The sequence below is a fragment of the Anser anser genome, assembly GCF_964211835.1.
Source record: "Anser anser genome assembly, chromosome: 3".
NCBI classification, from domain to species: Eukaryota; Metazoa; Chordata; class Aves; order Anseriformes; family Anatidae; genus Anser; species Anser anser.
In genome coordinates, this window is record NC_139722.1 from 21282840 (window position 1) to 21306531 (window position 23692).

General features: G+C 36.9%; 1 protein-coding gene across 2 annotated transcripts in view; it reads left to right on the forward strand.

The window, feature by feature from the left end:
• SH3YL1 (SH3 and SYLF domain containing 1) overlaps positions 1-13458 on the forward strand; it is a 44075-nt gene extending 30617 nt beyond the window's left edge. For both annotated transcript variants that reach the window (XM_083831285.1, XM_083831286.1), the window contains exon 10: positions 12865-13458. In XM_083831285.1, the coding sequence (XP_083687411.1) occupies positions 12865-13064 (200 nt within the window). In that variant the 3' untranslated portion in view covers positions 13065-13458. The remainder of the gene's footprint in view (positions 1-12864) is intronic.
• The last annotated feature ends 10234 nt before the right edge of the window (positions 13459-23692 follow it).

A 23692-nucleotide genomic window follows, 5' to 3' on the forward strand; every position in this document is an offset into this window, starting at 1 on the left:
TGCTTCTCCAGGACTGGGGTGTACATTTAGTACCAAGACTTAACCAGAGAGTGCAAATCCTGGAATGATACAGAACTTTCTTGATATTATCCAAACTACCCTGAATGAACTTTATGAAATTGCCTTAAATATACACTCAAATATACACCTGCTCTCTAAAACAAAAAATCCCCACCTTCTCTGGGCAACCTGTTCCAGTGCCTCACCACCCTCTGAATGAAGAATTTCCTCCCAGTGTTTACCCTAAATCTCCCCTCTTTTAGTTTAAAACCATTCTGCCTCGTCCTGATACTGTCTGCCCATGTAAAAAAAGTCATCCTCCATCTCTTTTTATAAGTCCCCTTTAGGTACTGAAAGTCTACAATGAGGTCTCCCCAGAGCCTTCTCTTCTCCAGGCTGAACATCCCCAGCTCTCTCAGCCTTCCCTCACAGGAGAGGTGCTCCAGCCCTCTGATCCTCCTTGTGGCCCTCCTCTGGACCCACTCTAACAGCTCCACATCTTTCTTGTGCTGGGGGCCAGACCTGGATAGGATACCCAAAGTGAGGGCCTCACAAGGGCAGAGGGAGACAATCACCTCCCTCAACCTGTTGGTCATGCCCCTGTTGATGCAACCCAGGGTACAGTTGGTCTTCTGGGGTGCAAGAATATTTTATCAAAAAGTTAGAGAAAGACAAGTATTTTTGTTACCTCAAGCTATGGCCTCCTCCAAGCAAAAACAACAGCTAAGGCAAGGGAATATTTGTTCTGAGAGTGATTTGCTGAATATCATGTCTCCTGACCTTTGATCAGATGAGCATTATTAGAGATTAATTGGATCAATGGTGGCATATGACATACTTCAAGTATCTGCACAGAAAGACCTATGCTTATATCTGATTATAGCAGCTTAGTACCTGTAGATATAAAATGTCAAAACTTCTGTACATACTTAGACCTTCTCAACCATCTGTTCAGTGAGATCTGATTTTTGTTTTGTGCATGCTGAGGGTTTTTGAGGTGACTCTACATTTAACAAATAAATAAAAATGCTTTTAAGAAAATTAGCAGTTTAATATCTATAAGACATGTGAGAGTTCACTTGTAAGATTTCTGACTTGGAACATTTAGCTCAGATCCATTTCCCGAACAAATGCTGGTTCATAATTTGTACAGAAACAACTAATCTGAAATTTTTAAGTATCTATATGTCTGCTCTGCTCTGGAGGCCCAGCTTAAAACCCTTTCTTCTCATGTTAAAGGCTGAGAGAGGTGGTAAAAGAACATGGAAAAAGAGTTGCAGTAGGTTGAAAAAGGAATCGATGGGTGTTCTGGTGCTTCAAGAACTGAAAGAATTTCTTTCATGACTTGTAGTATTTAGGATACAGGTGAGCTACTGTTTTTCTGTGTGAATGAGAGTTTCACACAGACTTTTTTGTAAGTAGGCATTAACACCTGGAATACTTTGTTGCCATAGAGGGCCTGAAAAGTTAATTTCTTCAGAAAGTTCTATTGTGTAACATAGAACAATATGCTTTTGCTTTACTCCTGTTTGCACCACCACCACCTGATGTTTCATTTTGTCTTGTGAGAAGAAAGCAATGACATCTTCCAGTTTACAGCCCTAAAGATCCTTTTTTTACTCTGCTCAACAACTTGTATTGCACTTCCTTTTACCTCTTTTCATGTATTCCTTACTTCACTTCCGTCTTGTCTTCAAAAACAGGGGAATTGTCATGTTCCAAGGATGCTGCTGCATTCAGCCTATCTTTCACTACACATGGTGGTAAAGCCAGAAAATGGACATTGCCCAATAAATACCTAGTAGTGAGTCTTAATGTTATAAGGTATTTTGTTTCTTCTCATTGTGATGTTGTAACCTAGATAATGCAGGAAGCTGACTTAGCTTTTGGGCAGCCTATCTGTGAACATGAACTCAACATCACCTATGTGGGTTTGGGCCAAAGTTGATATTACCTAAACAATAGCTGTTATGAATAGCAAAGCCTTGGACTTCAAATAACATCAAAGGATGGGCCATTATCTGCATTAAACTTCTATATCCATAAAACATGAAGTATACGCATACAGTCAATTAAACCTCAGAAGGTCTTAATCTCCAAGATGCCGCTTTGCCAGAAGTCATGTGAAGTAATATGCTCTATCAGTCAGGTTTTTATTATTGCATGTGATCATAAATAGATATTTTTGAGGGAGTGCTTTTTCAATATTCTATAACCTCACTGTTAAAATATTTTTTTGTTTACATTCTAGCAACCAAGTGAGCTTTTTTTTTTTTTAATAAAGGAGTCGTACAGTATATGCAAGATTTTTTTTTTGAGGGAATACTCAAAATGGTAGTCACATCAAAAGCAAACCATGCATTTTCTCCTTCCATAAAATAATACTGTTTTCTGTTCCAGTTCTCATAATTTTGATTGTTTCTTAAATTCTTGGCTAGAAAAATCAGCTGTAACAAAGGACTTTCCTTTGTTTTGTGTGTGCTCATAGTTAGTAATAAACATACAATTACATACTTCTGTAACTTTGTTTCTTTACATTCCGGAGTATCTTATGTGTTTTCAGAAGTATTCTATGCATTTTTTATTGTTGTCATAACATAAATGAAATAGTTTCCATTGTTTTGTTTCTAGGGAGACATATCTAGAGGCATACATGCGTTCTTTGAGACAATTGAACTTGTCTAAGATTGCCCTTTAGAATATCAAAGCACATCTTTGGTTCTTTCTTTTAACATGTTAGAATATGACTAATTAAAATTTTTTTATGAAGAAAACCACTGCTATTCCACATATCTTGAATTTTTAAAAATTCAGTAGTGAGGTGGGTTATGTGACACATAAAATTAGAGGACTGAACAGCTTGCAGGAAACTGGTATGTAGGAATAAATAATGGTTCCCTCAAAATCTAGCTAAGCCTTACCTCTTTGTTACAGGTGCATTCTCTCAATTCCTTTACGCTGTTTCTTGGACTACCTCTGACACAATTCACCTAAGAACTCAAATCTCTGCAGGGCATAACTTTATGTTCATAGAATATTTTTATAGGTGCTGTTTTACATAATAGTTCAGGACTCAAATATAACGGAAACAGAGAGGGTAAGTTTAGATCTAGTAAAAGGTAGATATTTCTGCGTATGCCTGATCATATATAACCAAAGCCTCAGATTTTCCTCGTGTTCTTGAAAAAGATGCCTTACTACAGACATTTTCAGCTTCATAACTCTTTGGAAAAAAGAGCATTATATCAGACAGCGGGCAGTCCAACTACTCTGTCCATATTGGTGATCCAGCACACAATTTAGTACTTTGACTTCAACCTGGTTAACGCTGCCTTTAACTGCTTTCTAATGTAATATCAACAGGTCACTTTTAGGCCTGTTTCCTTACTCTTTGAAATAGCTGCCCTGTTTAATACATGTGCTGGTATTTCTTCTTAAGGTCAGGAAAGAGATGAAGGCCCTAATTGCAAATATATCTTTCCCTTCTCTAGTTAATCTTCTGTTTGCTGGCTTCCTTTTTGTCTGTTCTGTAACCTTGGAATAGATTTCATTATTGTGTACAGAGACTCGTCTTTTTTTCAAAATCTACTAATATTAAAACAGTTTACGGAACTGATGGCTTTCATGGATTAATGATGTCAAACTAATGAGGAACATTTCTGTGTTCAAAATTGCGTTATGTTATATGGCTCTGGTTCTAGGGCGTGGAATACATCAATTCACATTCAAAATCTATAGCTCTCAACATCAAAGTTTCTTCAAACTGTCACATCCACTTTCTTTTGATTTCTCTTAGTCTTCATTTTTAGATGTGTAATTTCATTATCGTTCTTCTGTATACATTAGGCTGGATATTAGGAGAAATTTCTTTCCTGAAAGAGTTGTGCGGCATTGGAACAGGCTGCCTGGGGAAGTGGTTGAGTCACCATCCCAGGAGGTCTTCAAGAAACATGTCGATGTAGAACTTGATAACATAGTCTAGTGGTGGACTTGTCAGTATGGGGTTAAAGGTTGGACTAGATGATCTTAGAGGTCTTGATCCATTAGCTTTGTGTTGTTTATCACTTATTCTGCAGCCTTGGTTCACTGCTATGTCACTAATACTTCATTCATTCTTCTATCTCAGCTTTCTGTGGTTTCCAGTTCCTCCAGTGCTGTCCATCCCCTTCATTTTTTTCCTTTTGTCTTCTGATTTCTTCATTCATGACTTAATCTCCTCATCAAAAGATCTGTTCTGACAGTCTTCTGTGCTGATTCATCTCACTATATTTTTTTACTTTCACATTCAAAAATAAATCCATGGTTTCCACAGAATGTACTCTGTGTTCATTAAGTTCAGTCACTCTTCTGCGTAAAGAGCTCTGCTCTTACTGGTACAACAGTCAGTTACCTATGGGCATCTCTCTGTGGAGGTAAGGTGATGATGTTTACATTTGGAATCCACCTTATGTGGAACGGTAATATTCTTTTCTACATTTCAAAGAAGAATTAGGGAAAATTGAACAGGTGCAGAGAAGAATAAGTACAATGACTGGAGCAAGAAGTCACTGATATGGGGTAACTAAGTTATTTGTAATGCAATAGCCTGAAGATTTGAAAAATGTTTCTGACTGTAAAAGCATAAGGACAGTAAATGCCAAGAAAGAAAGGTTTCAGCCAAAGGCTACTGTTGACAAAAAACAAACAAACAAAAAAAAAACCCACAGATGTAAACTAGTAGTGAATTACGTGAAGCTGGACATTAAGAAAGTTGTCTTAGCCACTGGGGGAGCAGGACTCTGAAATAGCCTCTCCAAAGGGCTAATCGGGGCAAAAAGAGTGGCCAGAAAGGTGGTTTAATGTCTACTAACACACTAACCTGTCTCAGAGAATGTGCTTTGTCTAGTTCCATGCTCCCGATCTCATCTATATACAGGTTGTCTTTCATCTAATAAAGCCTATAGTTAACCATATTGTTATTTTATGTTTCTGTTTGCAGTTCCTTAGTATTGCATTTGACCCTCTTTCAAGCAGTTTCTGTTGCACCCAGCTGAAACCGTAGGCTCCAGCTGTGCTTTTAAATTAAATGTTGTAAGGAAATCTACTTGAGTACTGAAAATCTATCACTTTTTCTACTGAATGTTCAGCAGGTCCCTGGCATGATTTTGATCTGGGAAAGGCAGTGGGTGTCAAATGATTCCTTACTAGTTTTGGAAGTTACCATGTGCCAGAGGCTGTCCCCAGTAGGCAATCTGAATGAGGCTACCTTGGTTTCAAGACAGTGCAATACCATAAATGGGGCCATACTCTGACATTTGGCCTTGGTACTGCTCCATTCACTGGTGAAATATAACTCTTCCTTCCAAGTCTCTGGTGACTTCTTTGTAATCATGTATTAGACATTGTATTCTGTCCTCTCTTAACCTGATAGATGGTGATCATATGCTTTCCTTGTAACATTCATGCTCCCTAAATTCTACTGCTTGGCTAAGTCTATAACTGCCTTTACGTCTATAGTTCTTGTGTGTCACTGAGAACACCTCTTCAGCACTCCTCCATTTTTCTGTTAGGATTTCCCTGCCCTTTGTCCCTTTTCATTTGCTAAAAAACATTTTCTGCAAACACCTCATAACGACCTTTGTCCCAGATCCATCTCTTTTTGCCTTATTCTGGCACTCCTTCATTAACTAATTATTAATTCAAGCTAAAAATGATGAAATAGAATATGAAACTGCCTGTTGCTGATCACTACAGAGCATGTGTGATTTTCAAGTTGAATTATTTCTTTTTAAGAACTTCTTACCTTCTAAGCAATGTGAGTCCTATAGATTGTTCTCTGGATACTGTTTCAAAGACACAGTCTTTTCTTTGCATCTCCAGTTTGGGCCAGGCTTTTGTCCTGTTATGATTCAGTTGTTGCAATATTTTTCTCTGACCTTTGCAAATTCAATATTCCTTTACTCTCACCTAGATTCAGTTCTTACTTCAAAGTTAATATATTGCCCTGCCACTTTGCCTGTTTAAGTTCTTCTTTAAGTTAAATGTCTTGTAGTTCAAACAGAACTGAAAGATCTCCCTGTCAGATCCAGCTTTCATCCCGTTTTTGTGAATTTTACAGATCGAACTTAGTGGTTTGCCTACTACTTCAAGCTTAAGCCATTTCTCTGCCTACATTCAAACCTAATCGTAGCCCAGAGCTGCTGAATTCCTTAAGTAAAAATTTTAGGTCTTTGGTTCTTTGTCCTGAGTTCTAACCCTAATTCAAAAGCTGTTCCTGTCATTAGCAGTGACCCTGACATCCTCAGAATTTACTACGGGGTATTTCTTTGCATACACCCTGTGTTCCCCATTCTAAAGTAATGTGCTGGATCCAGTAGAAAATACATCTTTTCAGTCCTTGCAGTTTCCTACCCAAATTCTGTGCAAAATATAGCTTGGTATGCCTTATCAAAATATGAAGGAGCAGCAGCAGCAGTTGTCACTGTAAGAAATAAACCTATTTAAACCCCTATTAACAACGAATCACAGAATATCCCAAGTTGGAATTGACCCACAAGGATCTTCAAGTCCAACTCCTAGCTCCGCACAGGACCACCCAAAAACCAAGCCTGAGAGCATTGTCCAAACGCTTCTTGAGCTCTGGCGAGCACCAATAAACAACTATCAGAATGGAACAAAGTACTGTGTACTGATAATTCCACAAAAACAATATTAACCTAGTAAGAACTAAAGAGTCTCCAGTACCTTATTGTGCTTACTTTAATTACATCAAGTTTTTCTTCCTGAAGTTTCAAAAGCTAGAACAAACAAACCCAACTCCCCCACCACCACCTTCACATTGTTTCTCCTTGCAGGACAACCCAGCAGCACACTTCCAGCTAGACAAGTTCAAAATGTATTGTTTTAATTTCATGTGACCAAACTCTACATTTACTTTAAGATGTAGCTGTTCATTTTTTTTGGGGGGGTGGGGTTTATAAACTATATTCTAGTTAACTGTGCACATTCATTGGTACATGTGGAAATAGGAACTGATGCTAACTGGGTCCTGTAATCAAATTAAATTCCAACTTTAAAGCTTTGACTGTAATGCAGTAACTCATATTTAATTCAGAATTAACCATAATTAATTTGCTGATCTTACTCCATCCTTCACTTGTTTTGCAACAATCCAGATCTAGCTCTATTCATTGTGAGCGCATCAAATCCAGAAATATAATGCCTCATCTCGTTCTTGATATTGCTTGCCCACCAATTAATCTTTCTCTACCTTACTGAATTCTGATCCTAATCTTAACCTTAGCAGTAGCTCAGTCTCCCTCTCAGACCTAGGGTAAACCAATTTACTTCTGCAGAAAGAGTAACTGTCCTAGCTTCTAGGGGGACTGCTAGTGAGTTTAGCATTGCATTTTGGTTTCCTGTTCTCAGCCTAGCATTATCACCACAGTGCATACTTGTCCTCCTTACCAGATCAACAGTTAATCAAGCTCTTTAATAAAAATTATTAATTAAAACTCAGCAATGGCCGTGAGCAATTTGAACACTAATCTTCACCGTGAGAGTGGACACTTGTGCAAGAATAGTTACAGAGAAAGACTGCTCCGTTCATATAGCTGAAACCAAAACCAGGATCAAAGTGGTTTGTTAATTCACTGGTGACAGATAATTTGCTGGTAATAGGTGATCAATATCAGTGTTACAGCAAGTAAACCAAAATATTAGATAGCTGCAAAATGTTAATAAACACCTTCACTTTCTAAATGCTCTTTATAACTAACCCTTCGCATTTTTAATTGCACTTGAAGGCACGCATGCGCTTTGTGTTACGTATAATTGTAATGGCGCTTACAGGCACGCATGCATATCAAATGTGCAGTTTTCCATTCATGCACATCCAGCCTTGCAGGCAGTATAAGCTGCAAACACACACCATCTATTCTGGCAGTGCATGTTGTTCTACTTGCATGCACCTCTTGTTGGAGATGTGGGTACTCCAGCTCTGTGTGCTCTCACAACCCAATGATCCATAAGCTGGCAAGAAAGCCCCACCACAAAGCCACATGTGCATGAGGAGATGTCTTCACTACTTACACCCCGTGTTGTCACTCCTGTAGATAGGTGCAGAATGGTCACAGTGCCCGGTGGGGAGGTTGCTCGGCCTGGCCTGGGCAGAGGCGATTCCAGCAGGGTGACTTGTAGTGGTATCAAGTTGGGATTTGACTACTGCTGTTTCCAGTCCAGACTCTCTCCCCACCACTGCAAAGTTTCATGGTGCTTTTACACTTCTTCCTAAAGTGACTTCTTTGTTTCAAAAGTCTTCTTGAGGATTATGTGTTACTGTTGCATTGAGCTAATGCTTGTCTTCCTCTTTAATGTGTCCTGTTGGGAACTGATGATAGTCTTCTTTTTTAACATGGTAGTTTGCGGCAAACATCCTTCAGACAGTTTAGTGTATTTAATCTATGCACACATATACTATTCATAGTTACAACTGTATCTTTGCTGGTGGTGTTGTCCAAACCATTTGCTAAAGGTGGCCATTAAAACCTATAAACTCTTCACTGTGCCTGTCACCAGTTACAGGACCAAGTAATTAACCTAGTTCTTCAGCCTATTTTACGTTTTTTCCTGAAATTTAAACTCAATACTAATCCTTTCCAAACAAAAGCCCCGTGTCCTGTGACAGATAAACAACTAAAATTTCTGTCTGTTCACTGTTAGATACAGCTCTCATCCTAAACTCATGAGCAGTAACTGAGGTTTTCAGTCCCTGTTAACACTATATATTAGTGATAATAAAACCTTTGTGATACTTGATATATTTGTTTTTCAAAGCATAGATGTTTGCATTTGTCTCAATCCCTTAATAGTTTTCCATCATTTTGTCTGTTTGTTGATTTTCTCTTATTTCTGCTGCACAAACAGGGTTCATGTGGTTGCTCAGTTTTCTAGGTGTCCATTTAACCGATGAGAATTCTGTTGGAGCTTTTCTGTAAGCTGATACTTTTTGGTGGAGCTTTTATGTCAGTAGTATACAACTTCTGTCATGTCTAATGCTGGAGATTCATCTAACTCTACCATGTTGTGTGGCAGTTCCAGTCACTTCTCCCTATTTCTTTACAAAATACAGAGAAAATAGAATTTAGTATATTGAACATATTACTCAGATTGATTTGTAAATGACAGAAACTTAAGACATACATTTTAAAGGTTGTACAAAAACTTTGAGTAAAGTAGACAGGCTCTTCAGTTTCAATGAAAAATAAATCTACCTAGACTATTGCATTTTCATACGGTATGTTGCATGGCAATGGAAACAATTTTACAACCTTTCAACTTCAAAAGAAACCAGGCCCACAGCCCATTTTTCAAAGCAGAGATTTAGCGGAAAGTGCATAATAGATGGACAATCAGTAATATGATTACCACCTCAGTCATCAATACCCTTGATCAGTTGATTTGTCTGAGATGACAGCTGAGTCATAGGGCTTCTTTAACTAACTAGTATAAATGTAGCAAGTATACCTTTCCTGTAACAACTTTCGTGAGAATACTTTCACTGCAGTAAGTGTACTGTAATTTAGGGTAGATTTCTCTCTCATTTGCTATGGGGCTGGTACTGCAGAGCACACATGAGACAGTAGGTTCACTCTAGTTTATACCTCATCAAGTCCTTAATCCATAGCAGTGGTCAGAAGTCCTTAGCAAAAAGTTTGTATCATTATAGAATGTAAAGATGAATGAAAATGATATTGTACGTACCATGTCTGTGTATGTTAGGACAATGCATATGAATGCTGGCTCCTGAAGTAGTAGATCTTCAACCAGAATTTTTATATTTCTGTTTTGACCACTGTATTTGTAGAACTGTGCTCCGTGTATTCAGATACCATTATTAAGGACTTTCCACAATGTAATTTGTTTTTATTCCAGTATGCTTACTCATAAATCTCAATGATTTCAGTATCATATGCTGTATGTAGCACTGTAGCACCATCTTGTGTGAGCTGCAAATGTGTTTCCAATATATGCATTCAGCAATCTTCATGTGTATCTATTACATTTTCATTTAAAACTATTTAAATTTTAACAATGCATTCTAAAAATTTATTACAGTGGAATTTGAAAAAGTTTCACTTTCTATTCTGCAGAATATCACATCTATCATAATACAGTATAAGATGTATCCACCTGAGTTTATGTAAAACTGAAATGAGGAAACAAGAACATGAAACAGCTCCTCCTTATAATACATGTGGCAGTTTTCATGATGCCACCAGATACCTCTTTGTTAGAATGCTCCGTATAAGTATGAGGTATGGAATGCTGCAATCTGAAGGCAATAAATATGTATTTTATGTGGTTTATACCACCAGAATACAGAATTAATGCACAAAGATTAGAATCTTGGTGAGAAATAAAATTATAGTAGGGAAATAGCTGCTATGGAAAATTAAGTTGGAAATGTTGTAAAACACCTGATGGTAATACAGCTGGAAAATGCTTTTAAATGATAGCATGTATCAGTTGGGGCAAGTATTTGGAAGTTGTTGTTCATAATCAGTTGTAGCACTTTGAGGTTTCAGTATGTTTGGAAAGATACACGTGCAAAGGAGCAACAGGTGGGAAGCAAAATGTGTAAAACAATCCTGTTCATACGATAGAACAAGCAATTGTTGGAGATATGATTGTGGTGCATCAAATACTCTCCTGCACTTCAAAGCACATTTCACATGTGCGTCTTTTGTTCCACATTTTCGTGCAATGTGTCTAGGTTCCTTTCATTTTTCTTCATACTTTTGCTGAGCCAATTTCAGTATACTCAATAGTTTGTATAAGAGGAATGATAGTCTTAATTCAAGTTTAGTCCTGGAGGTAACTGCTACTTCCGTCATTGCTACGAGTCCAACATATTAAAGTGATGGTGACAGTTCTTCTGTTAAATGTAATTAAAAGAGGCTCTTGCTGTCAACTTCCCTTATTACCGCTTTCAGTCTTTTTTTTTTTCTGCTATCCGTTATCTTATTTTTTCCAAGTGTATTTACATTATGCAGTAATAAATATATAGTGACTCTAATTCTCCTTGAGTGATTGTCCATTTGAACATTAATAAGAAATGCTTATAGTTAGTATGTAATATAAGAATTTGTAGCCTTCATAGTAACTCATCAGTTATAGCCATACCTGCTGCCTGAATGCGGCATAGGGATAAACCACAGCCCATCTTTCTTTGTATATGCAAATGAGTCATGATTGTTCTCATGCCCTAGCACCTAAAGAGTACTGATCCCCAGTATCTTCTCAGTGTTCTTCAAGTAAGGAGTAAAAAGTCAAAGCATCTTATGTTTTTCCCTATGATTTCCTCCATCATAATATCTAGTTTCAAACCATACTTTCCATGTGAACACACCATATCATCCTGACTCCGTCATGCTTGAATCCTTGGTGGAAGATTATGAATTCCTGAATACTTTGTCTGTAAGAGTTTCGACTGTGAAAGTAAAAAGGATATTTAGAAAAAGCTGTCTTTTTTGGTAGAAGTAACTGGTGGAGTTAGAGACGTAATAAACATGGGCATTCTTGTCTGGTTTTGTTTTCACACCAAAAGAAATAGTGATGTGTGACTTCAAATTATGAATATAGACAGAGAGAGAGAGAGAGATGGCGTGATGAAGAAAGATGGCATTTGACTTTGTTTCAGTCGACATTCTCCTAGCCCATGGCCAAAAAAAATTGTATTAGTCTTTGATGATTGTTACAAATTGTTGTTGTGACAGGAAAGAAGCTAGTCTATGGAATGAACATATATATTGACACATTGCAAAAAATAGCTATGTTTTTTATGCATGCGCTAGTCATTATCATTGTCCTCTCTGTTCGTTATTTTTTGAGAGAAGTTTGTATTTGGGCTGGGGAGGGCACAAAAAGGTTTTTCTTCTTTCGTTTGAATTGATAAAAGCAACTAAAAGAAAAATTCTGTGGATATCGCTTGTTGAGGACAGACTGACAAAGTTGTAGTGGTACTTCTCTCACCATCCTTTCTTGCTCTGAACTTGAAATGTGTAAACCAAGAGGATCTTGGGTTTCTGCTTTTGCAACAGAATTCTGGCAGCAAACATGACTTGGAGATGAAGTCAACGCTGGAAACCTTCAATCTTTGAACATATGTGCAGCCACCATGTCCATATAACCAATACATCCTGAATTATCTGAATTAGCTACATAAAGGTCTTCATTATTTCCTCTTAACTAGTCTTCCATTGCACCTCATAGGTGTTTTTTTCACTTTTGGATGTGTTCATGTAAGAGGTTTAACTGTGTACTAAATCAACATCAAACAACATGCAAGATACACTGAAATGCTAGACACTGTAAGCCCAGTGGAAAGAGAAGGGATGTGCTGTGAATATTTTGTATTTTACTATTTTATATCACAAGTACTGATTAAAAAAATAAAGCAAAATTGCTGCTATAAGTTTCACATGTTGTGTCGAGAAACTCACAGGAAACACAGTCCAAAACCAAAACCCAAAAGTCGTTCTGTTGAGCAGTCTTTCAGTGTACTGGCACTTTCTTCAGCACACCACTTTTGTTCCTACTGTCTTCATGGAACAATATGAATCATACAGAGAAAACTGCTGATCTTTATTTTGGGCAGAGTGCTACTTTATGAACTTGGTTATGTTGATAGGCTAGATTCCAAATGTCCTGTACTAAGAATGTAGTGGAAACCAAGGGCTTTTTCATCTGGAGTTGGTACACTCAGATAAATTAGTTTGATATCTTTGTTACTGTTTTCTACTGTTATTTAAGAATATTTTATTCAAGGACTTACTGTATGTGCAATTTAGTAATTTCTCTTTTATTTAATTTCTTTCACTTCAGGTAGCTCTTCGAGCAATTCCGTAGAAGTGACAGCACTTTATTCATTTGAAGGACAACAGCCAGGTGACCTGACTTTCAAAGCTGGAGAGAAAATCAAGGTCACAACCAAAACAAGTTCACAGTTTGATTGGTGGGAAGGAAGAGCAGGAGAAAAAACTGGCATCTTTCCAGCCAATTATGTTGCCATAAGTAATGACTAAACTTGTATAGAAGAAAGTGTTGAAGCTAAATATATTTAGACTAAAAAATATATTTTAACTTCTCAGAATTTATCAAAAGGCAATTCTTAATCAAGACTAATTCAACACAAAATTCAAATGCATGTAATGGCCTTAGCTTTCCCTTAAACTTATTTCTTAAATAAACATTAGGTGATGGTCAATTTATGATTAAATTTTACTTTTGGGTCAAGTTGCAGTATGGAAAGTACTCCACTTTGCATCTAATTTCAATTCTGTCATGCTATATACATTTATTTTTTAAATGAGGGAAAACTTAGAAATAATTTAAAACTAGACATGCTGAAAAATGCTAGCTTCTTTTAAATTACGATTTACGGTCTCTTAATAAAAATACTGTCAAATTTGCATCAAACTATTTGAGTTGGAGTTCTTTACTAAACACATGGTTATTTTTTCAGGTATGGCAGAAGAAATTTCCTTTACTTGGTTTTAAAAGTCACTTTAGTCATTGCTGTTTTTCTTAGTAACTACTTTAGGTCTGGTCCCCAGTACAAATCAGTGCAGCTGATCTGCTATTATGATCTACCAATCTATCAGGTGCTGTTTAGCTTCAAGGCATCCCACCTGAGGGCAAGGATAAGCCTAGTATAGCAGTAGACTTATCATTAGAATATCAGTCAGTTCCAACCATTGACAAAAATTTCTGGACTTCTTTCAGACTGGGTCACACATTTTTGACAAACAAAACCAAAAACGAGACAAAAACAAAACCAAAATCAAGTGTGTTTACTACATTACAATGAAAGTCTTTCCTATACTTTGCCTGACAGACAAGGTAAATGTGTGTGATCTGTCTTTATACTGACACCACCACTGAACATCCATATGCTTTACGGTATTTTTGTAGGAAGGTATTTTCCAAGCAGCTGAAAAGTGTTATATAAGCATAACTGCAGTGAAAGTGTTAGTATATGTTTTCTGAAGGATTGTCATAGCATCTATCAATCTCAGGTAAACCAAAAAACTAATTCTGTGTTTGTCTATTTTCATAGACTGCATATATTGCTCACTAAGCAAAGAAACACTGAGTCATCCGATATCAAGACTCATTGAATAGAATTAATAATATCATAGACCCAGAAACTAGATATTCCACATACTCACAAAGAATCACTCTTGCATTTATTATATCCTGTTGCTGCACTTTAGTTATGCAGTACAAGCTGAAGCATCCACTAGCAGAATTGTGCTATAGTACTTCATTAGTCGTTTCCGGAATGCTGACTGCTTTTTCAGCCAGTATACTTGCCTTTGTATAGGGTTGTTAAAACTGCTTAACTCATCTCAAGTGTCTGCTCCCATGAAACTGACAGAATTTATGGACTTGCATGGTAAAATCTTGTTATTGTTAACGTAAATTCAGTTTCTGGGATTGCCTTAGTTTAGGGAAAAATGAGGGTTGTCTAATCTAACTGTTCATGACAGTCTGTAGACTCTGAAGTATAGTACTGATTAATCCTAAATCCAAGGTGAAAGGGAAATATTAAATGGAAATTGTTATCTCATACTTGGAAAAATTCTTTCTTCCTCTAAATATAATACAGGAAAGAAAAATCAGTGGGTTAATCTAATGCAAGAAATGACACTAATTTTCAAAAACAAGCCTTCCTGAAGCACTACAAAACTACAGTACAAAACTACACTGCCTGATTCTATAAGGCTTTGACACAAGCCAGATCAACCTACATCAGTGGACTAAGACTTAATTCCAAAAGTGTTTTTAGTTACGGGCTTTATGGTAAAAGGCAGCGTGCACTATTTTGTAAACTAAGAGATCTGTAAAGGGCAGGTAGCTATATAGCAGGTTTTCTTCAGAAGGTCTAAAAATATATATATATTAAATTTGAAAAAGGGGTATACAGAGGGACCCAGAGACACTTCTATTTGGTAATAAAGGTTTTCCATGAAAGAAGGCTCATGTATGAGTTCCTTTGCTACAGAAAGCCTGACCCAGATCCAGAAGAAAGAAAAGATAGTGGAGGAGATGGTGCCTCTACTGCAGAGTATTAGAAGTGTTTGTAGACCAGTTATGAGGTGCATGGCAACTGGTCTTTTGTGAGGGGTTGGAAGGATAGATGTCTGTAGGCCCAAATCAGTAAGTATATTGTACTAGAAGAGGAACAATTTGTTGTGGAGCCATGGGGTATTCCCAAGGAGATACTTAATAAAAGGTACAGAGATTACAGGCAACATACTTCTGCTGTGGTGTTGAGCAGGCCGAATTGAACATCTTGCTTATTTAATCAGTTCTCTTCAGCTTATAAAGCAACGATTCTTATTGCTCAAGCACAGTTAAACATACAACAGTAATTTCTCTATATATAACACAGGTACCTTCCATGTTCATTTTAGGTCTGTGTTCTATGTATGGCAGCCTGATTTCATGTCACTCTTGGTCTTGTGTCTCAGTACCTTTAGGAGTTTTTCTCTGGATATTATTGCAGTTGGGTTACTTACTAGTCTAGTGGGACAGTATTACAGGTGTGCTACAAAGAATCTTCCTTCTGAAATGCCTAGCTGCTGTATTTTCACTAATGCATGTACAAATATTGCTGGCAGCTTTTCAAGAAAGTTTTTACCCACTGTGGCCTTTTATAAAATATGAAATGATTTGTCTGCTAGGAGCATTTGAATTCATCTTCCTGCTATCTGTGACCTAAGGTTTACCCTTTCAGAGAGTGAGATGCTTGCATAAATGTCACAGCTTGAAGGACAAAAGAATGAAAACTCATTGTTATTTTCTCACCCTCAGCGTGAGTTTGGGTTTGCTTGGTTTCCAGAGTACTCAAAGATATTTCTCATAATACTTCAGAAGACTAAACAACTTTTTTGAAGTGAATCTGAGACTATGAAAGCCTTACCATCTATATCCATTTGTGAGGTTTTACTGCTTACAACTGGAGAAAGAGAAGTCAGTCACTCCTCTTTTAACAGAGTTTCCATAGTTCCACTAAGCAATATTTCACCCTACCCATATTTTCAAACCTAACTTTGAATTAGTTCCTAAGCTCCCTCTATCACTACTGGAAGGCTCTTCCAGAGCTCTAGGCACATTAAGATGATATGGCTTCTCCACTGTTCTGAGTTTTTTCAGTGCCTGCATGCAAGTTTTTTCTCTTGAGACTTTTTACAGTCCAATGCAAATTTCATTTTTTCCCCAATAAAAGCATGCTGAAGAACATATATTGATGGTAACAAGACTATGTCGCGTCTATCCAGCAAGAGTTCAACTCACAGGAAGATCGTAGCACATACAATCTCTTCATCAGCTTTAGGATTAAGACCCCTTTTCTTTCTCCTTTGTTTTATGTGGTTGCAATTCATACAAAAGGCTAGTTTCTTCAAATCCATCCTTTCCAGGGAATAAAATTTCAAAAGGTTTGATACCTGTTTTAGTATCAGTATTTAGCAAGATTTACATTAGCTGACTATGAAGTATTTTAGTTTTGCAAAGAGAATCTATTGAACTTCCCACACACACACACACCCAAAAAAATATATTTGCAAAGTTTTATACAGTGTTTGGAATGGTGAAATAATAATATCTGACTGTTCCATGCATCCACAGTGTTCGGTATTCAAAGTATTTAAGCAACTTGTCTGTCAATAAATGATGTAAAGATGAAAAGTATTTGTCTTTTAGTAATGGGACAGGATAAAAAAAATAAATTTTATCTTTAAGCCATTAAGATTAGCATAGAAAACAAAGTACTCATTTCATCCTGATACCATCCAAAGATAAAATATCAGGGTGAAAACTGAAAAATACATTTTTTTTTTCTTGCAGGCTTTTAATCAGCCTGCTGTTAAGACAGAAACTGCAAGTTACTGTTATCAAGAGATCTTTTCTTCCATTTCTATTTTAATTAAGGCATCCCCTTTAATTGAGTATTTAAAATGGTGTCTTTGATTTCAGCAATTTAAAAATATGTTTTGTAAACCTTATTCATTTATTCCTAACACATCTCCAACAGCTTACATGATTTTGTCCATTTATGTTCATTTGCAATAATTTCAAGTGCACGACAAAAAACATAATTACAATATGTTCAAACCTTACTCTTTACAATACCCATTTGCAAAAATCTGTTAATTTACTTGTAATTAAATTTTAACTTGTCATTTTAAAAACTAACAGGCAATAAGTATAACTGCAAACTTTTGATCTGACATTTTCCTCCTTTCTATTTTCCCTTTCATTTTCTGACCAGAAGATATTTTTGTTAGGCCTGGGTGTAAATTTCCACTGTAGTTGAAATCTCTAGTTCTTCAGCAATATATAAATACATAATCCCACTCTCGGTTTTCATATCAGACCAAACATTCCGGTTTATTGAACGTTCCACAAAAACAGCTCAGACCTGTCTTTCCTAATTAACTCTTCTGTTTCACTTATTTTCTACATGTATAAACACACATGCACGTGCATTGGGTGAATACTTTGGATACTTGTTTTGATAAGGAACAGTTCAGTTCAATTGAATGTCTTCCTTAGCGATTTTATATTCTATTTTCCTTAATGCAGTGGGAGTCAGATGGCAGGTATTCCTGCCATCAGGAATCCTGAGGAAGTTCCTCAGGATTGAGTATAGAATGATAGAATCATTAAGTTTGGAAAAGACCTCCCAGATCATCTGGTCCAACCATCCCCCTACCACCAATGTCACCCACTAAACCATGTCCCTAAGCACCAGGTCCAACCTTTCCTTGAACATCGCCAGGGACGGTGACACCACCACTTCCCTGGGCAACCCGTTCCAATGCCTAACTACCATTTCTGAGAAGAAATGTCTCCTAATTTCCAACCTAAACTTCCCCTGGCGCATTTTGTGGCCATTCCCTCTAGTCTTATTACTAGTTATCTGTGAGAAGAGGCCAACCCCTAGCTCTCCACACCTTCCTTTCAGGCAGTTGTAGAGAGCAATAAGGTCTCCCCTGAGCCTTCTCTTCTCCAGACTGAACAACCCCAGTTCCCTCAGCTGCTCCTCACAGGACTTGTGTTCCAGGCCCTTCAGCAGCTTCGTAGCCCTTCTCTGGACATGCTCCATGGCCTCGATGTCCTTCTTGTGGTGAGGGGCCCAAAGCTGATCACAGTACTCAAGGTGCGGCCTCACCAGAGCTGAGTACAGGGGGATGATTGCTTCCCTGGTCCTGCTGGCTATGCTATTCCTGATACAATCCAGGATGCTGTTGGCCTTCTTGGCCACCTGGGCACACTGCCAGCTCGTGTTCAGGCGAGCATCAACCAACACTCCCAGATCCTTTTCCTCTGCACAGCTTTCCAGCCACTCTCCCCCAAGCCTGTAGCACTGCATGGGGTTGTTGTGGCCAAAGTGCAGGACCCAGCACTTAGCCATGTTGAACCGCATCCCATTGGCCTCTGACCATCAACCCAACCTGTCCAGGGCCCTCTGCAGGGCCTTTCTACCCTCCAGCAGATCGACACTTCCCCCCAACTTGGTGTCAACTGCAAACTTACTGAGGGTGTACTCGATTCCCTCATCCAAGTGATCAGTAAAGATATTGAAGAGGATGGGCCCCAACACCGACCCCTAGGGAACACCATTGGTGATCAGTCGCCAGCTGGATTTCACTCTGTTCACCACCACTTTCTGGGCCCAGCCGTCCAGCCAGTTTTAACCCATCAGAGAGTGTACAAGTCCAAGCCATGGGCTGCGAGCTTCTCCAGGAGAATACAGGTATCTCATTGATTAATAACTGAGTTTATCCTTTAAAAGCTCGATAATTTCCTGCAATACTTCTAATTGTGCTTGTAAAGCTTTTGAAACCAGATTTTTACAAATTGTGTCAAGCTTCATGGTCTTAGAAACATACTGCATACATTTCTACCAATTCTATAAACTGTTTATGTCTATAAGATCATAAAGAGGAGACAAAATGATCATACATATGTAGCTTCTGCAGTAGATCTGTAAAAGTATTGTCGGATCTAAAGGGAACTGAGGTACAGCTTCTTACATTGATTTATTGCAGGTACTTGGATGCAAAGAACTTTTGAAATGTAGACCTTTCTTCAGTGTTTGCTAGATACAGACACAACAGCCTGCGTATAAGCATCTATTTCAAAAAAAAAAAAAACTTGCTCAGAACATTTTGAAATCAAATTTGGTTGTTTCAAGAATCTAAATTTATCTAACACTTCAGTCTAAAAGTTCATGGGAAACCATTTGTAAGTTTTTAATTGGTTCTTGCTCTGAATTGAATTAGAAATACTGCAAAGAAAACTTCTTGGTCTTTTCCCATGCCACAACTACTGTAAGAAAATAAATATAAAGAAACAGCAAGCTGCAGTCTTTGGAAAAGGTTTTAGTTCATTTCATCCAAAAGATGAATACTTCCCTAAATGTGAGGAGTGTACAAACTAGTGCATGCTAACTGTAATACTGAATCCAAGAGCCTTTCTGTATATACAATCCATCCTGTAATTCTTTACCTAAGACTTATTTTTACAGTAGAAATAAAAACTCCTCTAACTGCAGATTTCAGAGGAATTCTGCCATCTGCCTCACTAAGCTGAGTCTTGTGATCTGCCTGTATACAAATTTACAGTTAGTACTGGCTTTGCTTTTCTCTTCAATGATTTTTGAATCTTTCACCTGGCAAAATTCACCTTCCATCTAACCTTATGGAAAAGACTCCTTGCACACTTATGCATGTTTCTAGCTTTCAGTTTGAGAAATTGTTTTATATAAAAGTCCATATGAAAGGTATAGAAAGAATGTCAGGCAAGTGCCTAGATATGCTAAACATAGCTGTCTACCACATGGAAGATTTACATACCCAAAGAACCAATTGCTTGATTGTTGAATGAAAGGAGGGCATTGTCTGTAATTTTAATGTCTGAAGGTCAATTTAAGTATATATACAATTACCAAATACAATACAATACCAAAATTTTAAATATATAAATATATACACCAAATACCAAATACAATTAGTTCCATTCACAAAGGTAATACCCATAGTTAAAATAATTTTATTGATTATAAAATTTTGAAGTAAAGAGTTGCTTCTCCTCACTTCTTCTTTTCCACCTGTGCATTCTTCTGCAGTTTTGTACTACTCCTGTGCTATTCATGGCCTTTTAACACCTGACTTGCTGAATGCTAGAGGACTTACGTTTGCCGATGTCCAGGACAATTAAGCCTAGACTTCATGTGGCTTCTCTGTAAACATCAGTAACGCTAAATAGTTAATCACCTGAAGGGAAAGAAAAAAAAAATGAAAAAATCAGGTGTATGGTCTTATAACAAGTGTTATTAGAATTCTGAGTTCCTGAATATGCTGTTTTCACAATATTTGAAGTGACTTCTGCTTCCATTCATTTTTATTTTATTTTCCAAATGCAAATGCTAGTCATATAATTTTCTTGAACGGTTTTAAATCATTTTAGACTATTTTTTATGTAATCTATTGTAACTTATTTCTCACAATAAATTTAGATGGTGCTATTGAGGGAAATAAATAAAGTACCTGGATGCAAAGCTATTCTCACAAATTGACAGTTCCAGCTCTTTGGAAGACATTTTTGGATAATAAAGTATCAAATCACTTAACCAGGTGCCATTCTGTAAGATTTTATTAAATGCAGAAATTTGGGCCACAATGAACAGCTGTGATGTCTGTTAAAACACTGGCTTTAATTTGAAGTATACATTCTGTGGTGGTCATTATTTTGTGGAAACTAGATCTGCCCATTACCTTTTAAAACCTGTCTCAGGCTGTTACTTGCTCTCAGCTCTTTACTGCGTCTCTTGTACTTTCATGTTCCCAATTTCCTTCTTTCATATTTGATGTCAAAATTAAGGCCACAGCTAAGCCAGAAATTCAAAACACCAGTTTCTTTTTCTAATTTGTTTCTTGTCAGCCATCAGATTCTTACAAATGTGAACCAGGACAAGCTGCTTTAAGATTTCACAGCCCAAATTGTATTTGATGTGTTTTGGATCACTTCTTTAGCATATCTGATTTCATGCTTTTCAGGCTAACCCCTTGTTTCCTTGTGGTAATGCTGAAAATACTTGAACCTGTTCCAGCTGATTTGAAATCAGTGGTAGCTTTGAACTAGTCTTTAAACATTAAATTATGGCACATCTACTGAAAATCTGTTACCTCTCTGACTTTACTGGGAGCCAGGCTGCTGCTCAAATTACAGTGTAATATGGAGATTATTGATGTATTTATATGCTTCTGAGAACCATCCAATCAATATTTTCTCCATCTCTGTCACACTCTCAAGCTTGTGTCTTAATTTAGCTTTCCATTAGCTCATATAGGATACCTATTTTGCGTCAGTCTATGTTAATTATTTTTTATGTTAACATCTCTGTCTTCTTCTGGTTAGTTAATTCTGTCATTTGAAATGCCATCCCATACTTCTCACAGGTTCGAAGCCAATTACAACTGAAAATCTGAAGCAGCCCTAACCTTTGCAGATTCCTCTGCAGGTTTCCGGCATCTTTTCCTATAGATACCTTGGAGTATGGTCATGAATATGACAGCTGAAGGAGGCAGACTCTCTTTATAAAGATTTCTAATCACAATTGCTCTTTAGAGCATGTCAGAATAATTTTCTAAATAAAAAGTAAAATCCTAGAGTAATTTCCTTGTTTTGCCTTCTCATCGCTTGTAATGTTACCTTAGCTTAAGTTAGAGTCCATCATAACGTCAAGAATTTTCCTGTTACAACAAGGCTTTTTCTACTGATACAAAGAGGTCCCCTTCTGTGGAGAAGTGCTCGTTGCCTCATTGCTGATAAATGTTACAAAGAAATGTGTAAGGGAAAGGTATTCAGCACCAACCAACTGATCATCCATAGAGCATCTCTATTTTGGAAAATGAACATATATTTGTACCAATTATTTTCAGGTACCTGTAGATTTAGAAGACTTTCCTAGTTAGATTTTTGTTTTTCAAAGCAGTCAGTCGAGAGATGTAGGTTACATGAAATGCCTTCTACAGTGCTTTCTGGAGTCTGTAGTAGAGCAGATTGACATGTTCCTCGAAACTGTCATCCTTATGCCATTTTGCTGACAAATCTGCAGGATCATCTCCATACATGAAAATTCTTGTCTTACATTTCAGTAGTAAGTATGATTTTTTCTCCATGACCTACTAAATTAAGCAAGGAGACACAACTCCAAATCCTATTAGCTAGAGTTTCCAAACTGGAATGCGAACTGAATCTATGGATCATTGCCACTGTGAATGAAGAATGGAAAATCTAAGAAAGGGAAAGATATATAATTAACAACAACATCAGTTCATATTTACTTCAGAAATGGGGATTAATATAGGATATTAATCTTTGTTGCTGTTTTTGACAGATATAAGCTATCTGCTTAGTTCATCGTTGCCTTTTTTGGTACTAAGACAAGTCCTGGATAAATATATATATAAATGTCTCTCCCTATTCAGAGAATTGTGTCCAAACCTTTCTTTTAGATTAATAGAATACCCTTCAGGTTTGTCTTCTGATAGTTTAGAAATATCGTTGGTAAATCTAAGAAATAGAAAATAATGAGCTGAAAAGTGAACTACCTGAACTGAAGAAATAAAAATCTTATGAAAAGAAGTTGTGTCTTAAAACTGTTCAAATCGTAGATTGTTAAATGGATCATCTTAGTCTAGGTCTCTTAATTTAACAATGTTGTTGATGATATCTAACAACAATGTGCATACTAAGCCTAAGGAACTCAGGTAGCCTGGAATATCTTTGTTTTACATGTTATAATGTTAAAAAGCTATATTTGTATTTCTCTCCTGAGGGTGATGTCAGAATAAAAAGCCAGAATGGTATTCACTTGCATTTTTAAAATGCCAGATTTTTAAACATGAAGAGTCTTCTGTTAACAATTGGGCTCTAAAATCCAAATGAACAAAATGTTTAACATGAAACTCAGCAGTTTCACATTAATAGATCCTGGCTGACAGTATGAAACTTGGACATTATTGATTACAGTTCCAATGAGATGTACTAACTTTAATACAGTGTACTAGCAACATGTGCAGGCAAGCCAGATGCAAAACTGAAACATTATCTAAACAGAGTTGATTTCAAATGTTTCAAATGTAAATAACCCACTGGGTGGTCCTTGAGACTGTCAGCAGTCATTACTTTCTGCAGCATAAACAGGGCTGTCAACTAGGATTTCTGTCACGAAGATAAAAAGTCATTCTTCCCTAGTAAAGCCTAGGCTGTTGTTTTTAACTCAATTCATGCACCTCCATGATAGATGAAGAGTTCCTTTCTGGATTTTACTAAAAGTATTTTCTAAGCTGCTGTGAAGAAAACAGAGTAGATGTCAGAACAATGTAGACTGGGAGATAAGTAAAGGTTAATAGAAATAGCAGAGGAACAAGTCTTAAAATTCTGCATATTTTGGAATGCGTTATGGAATATAAAAATTGCAAATATGGAATATACATTATGGAATGCATAATTTCCATATATATTTTGTGTTTATTTTTTGAAGTTTTCTTCAGGTAGCAAAAGTTTAAGAAAGAAAATAGGTAATAACAGATAAGAAACCTATACCCTTGGATGAAAAAAATCACTGTACTTT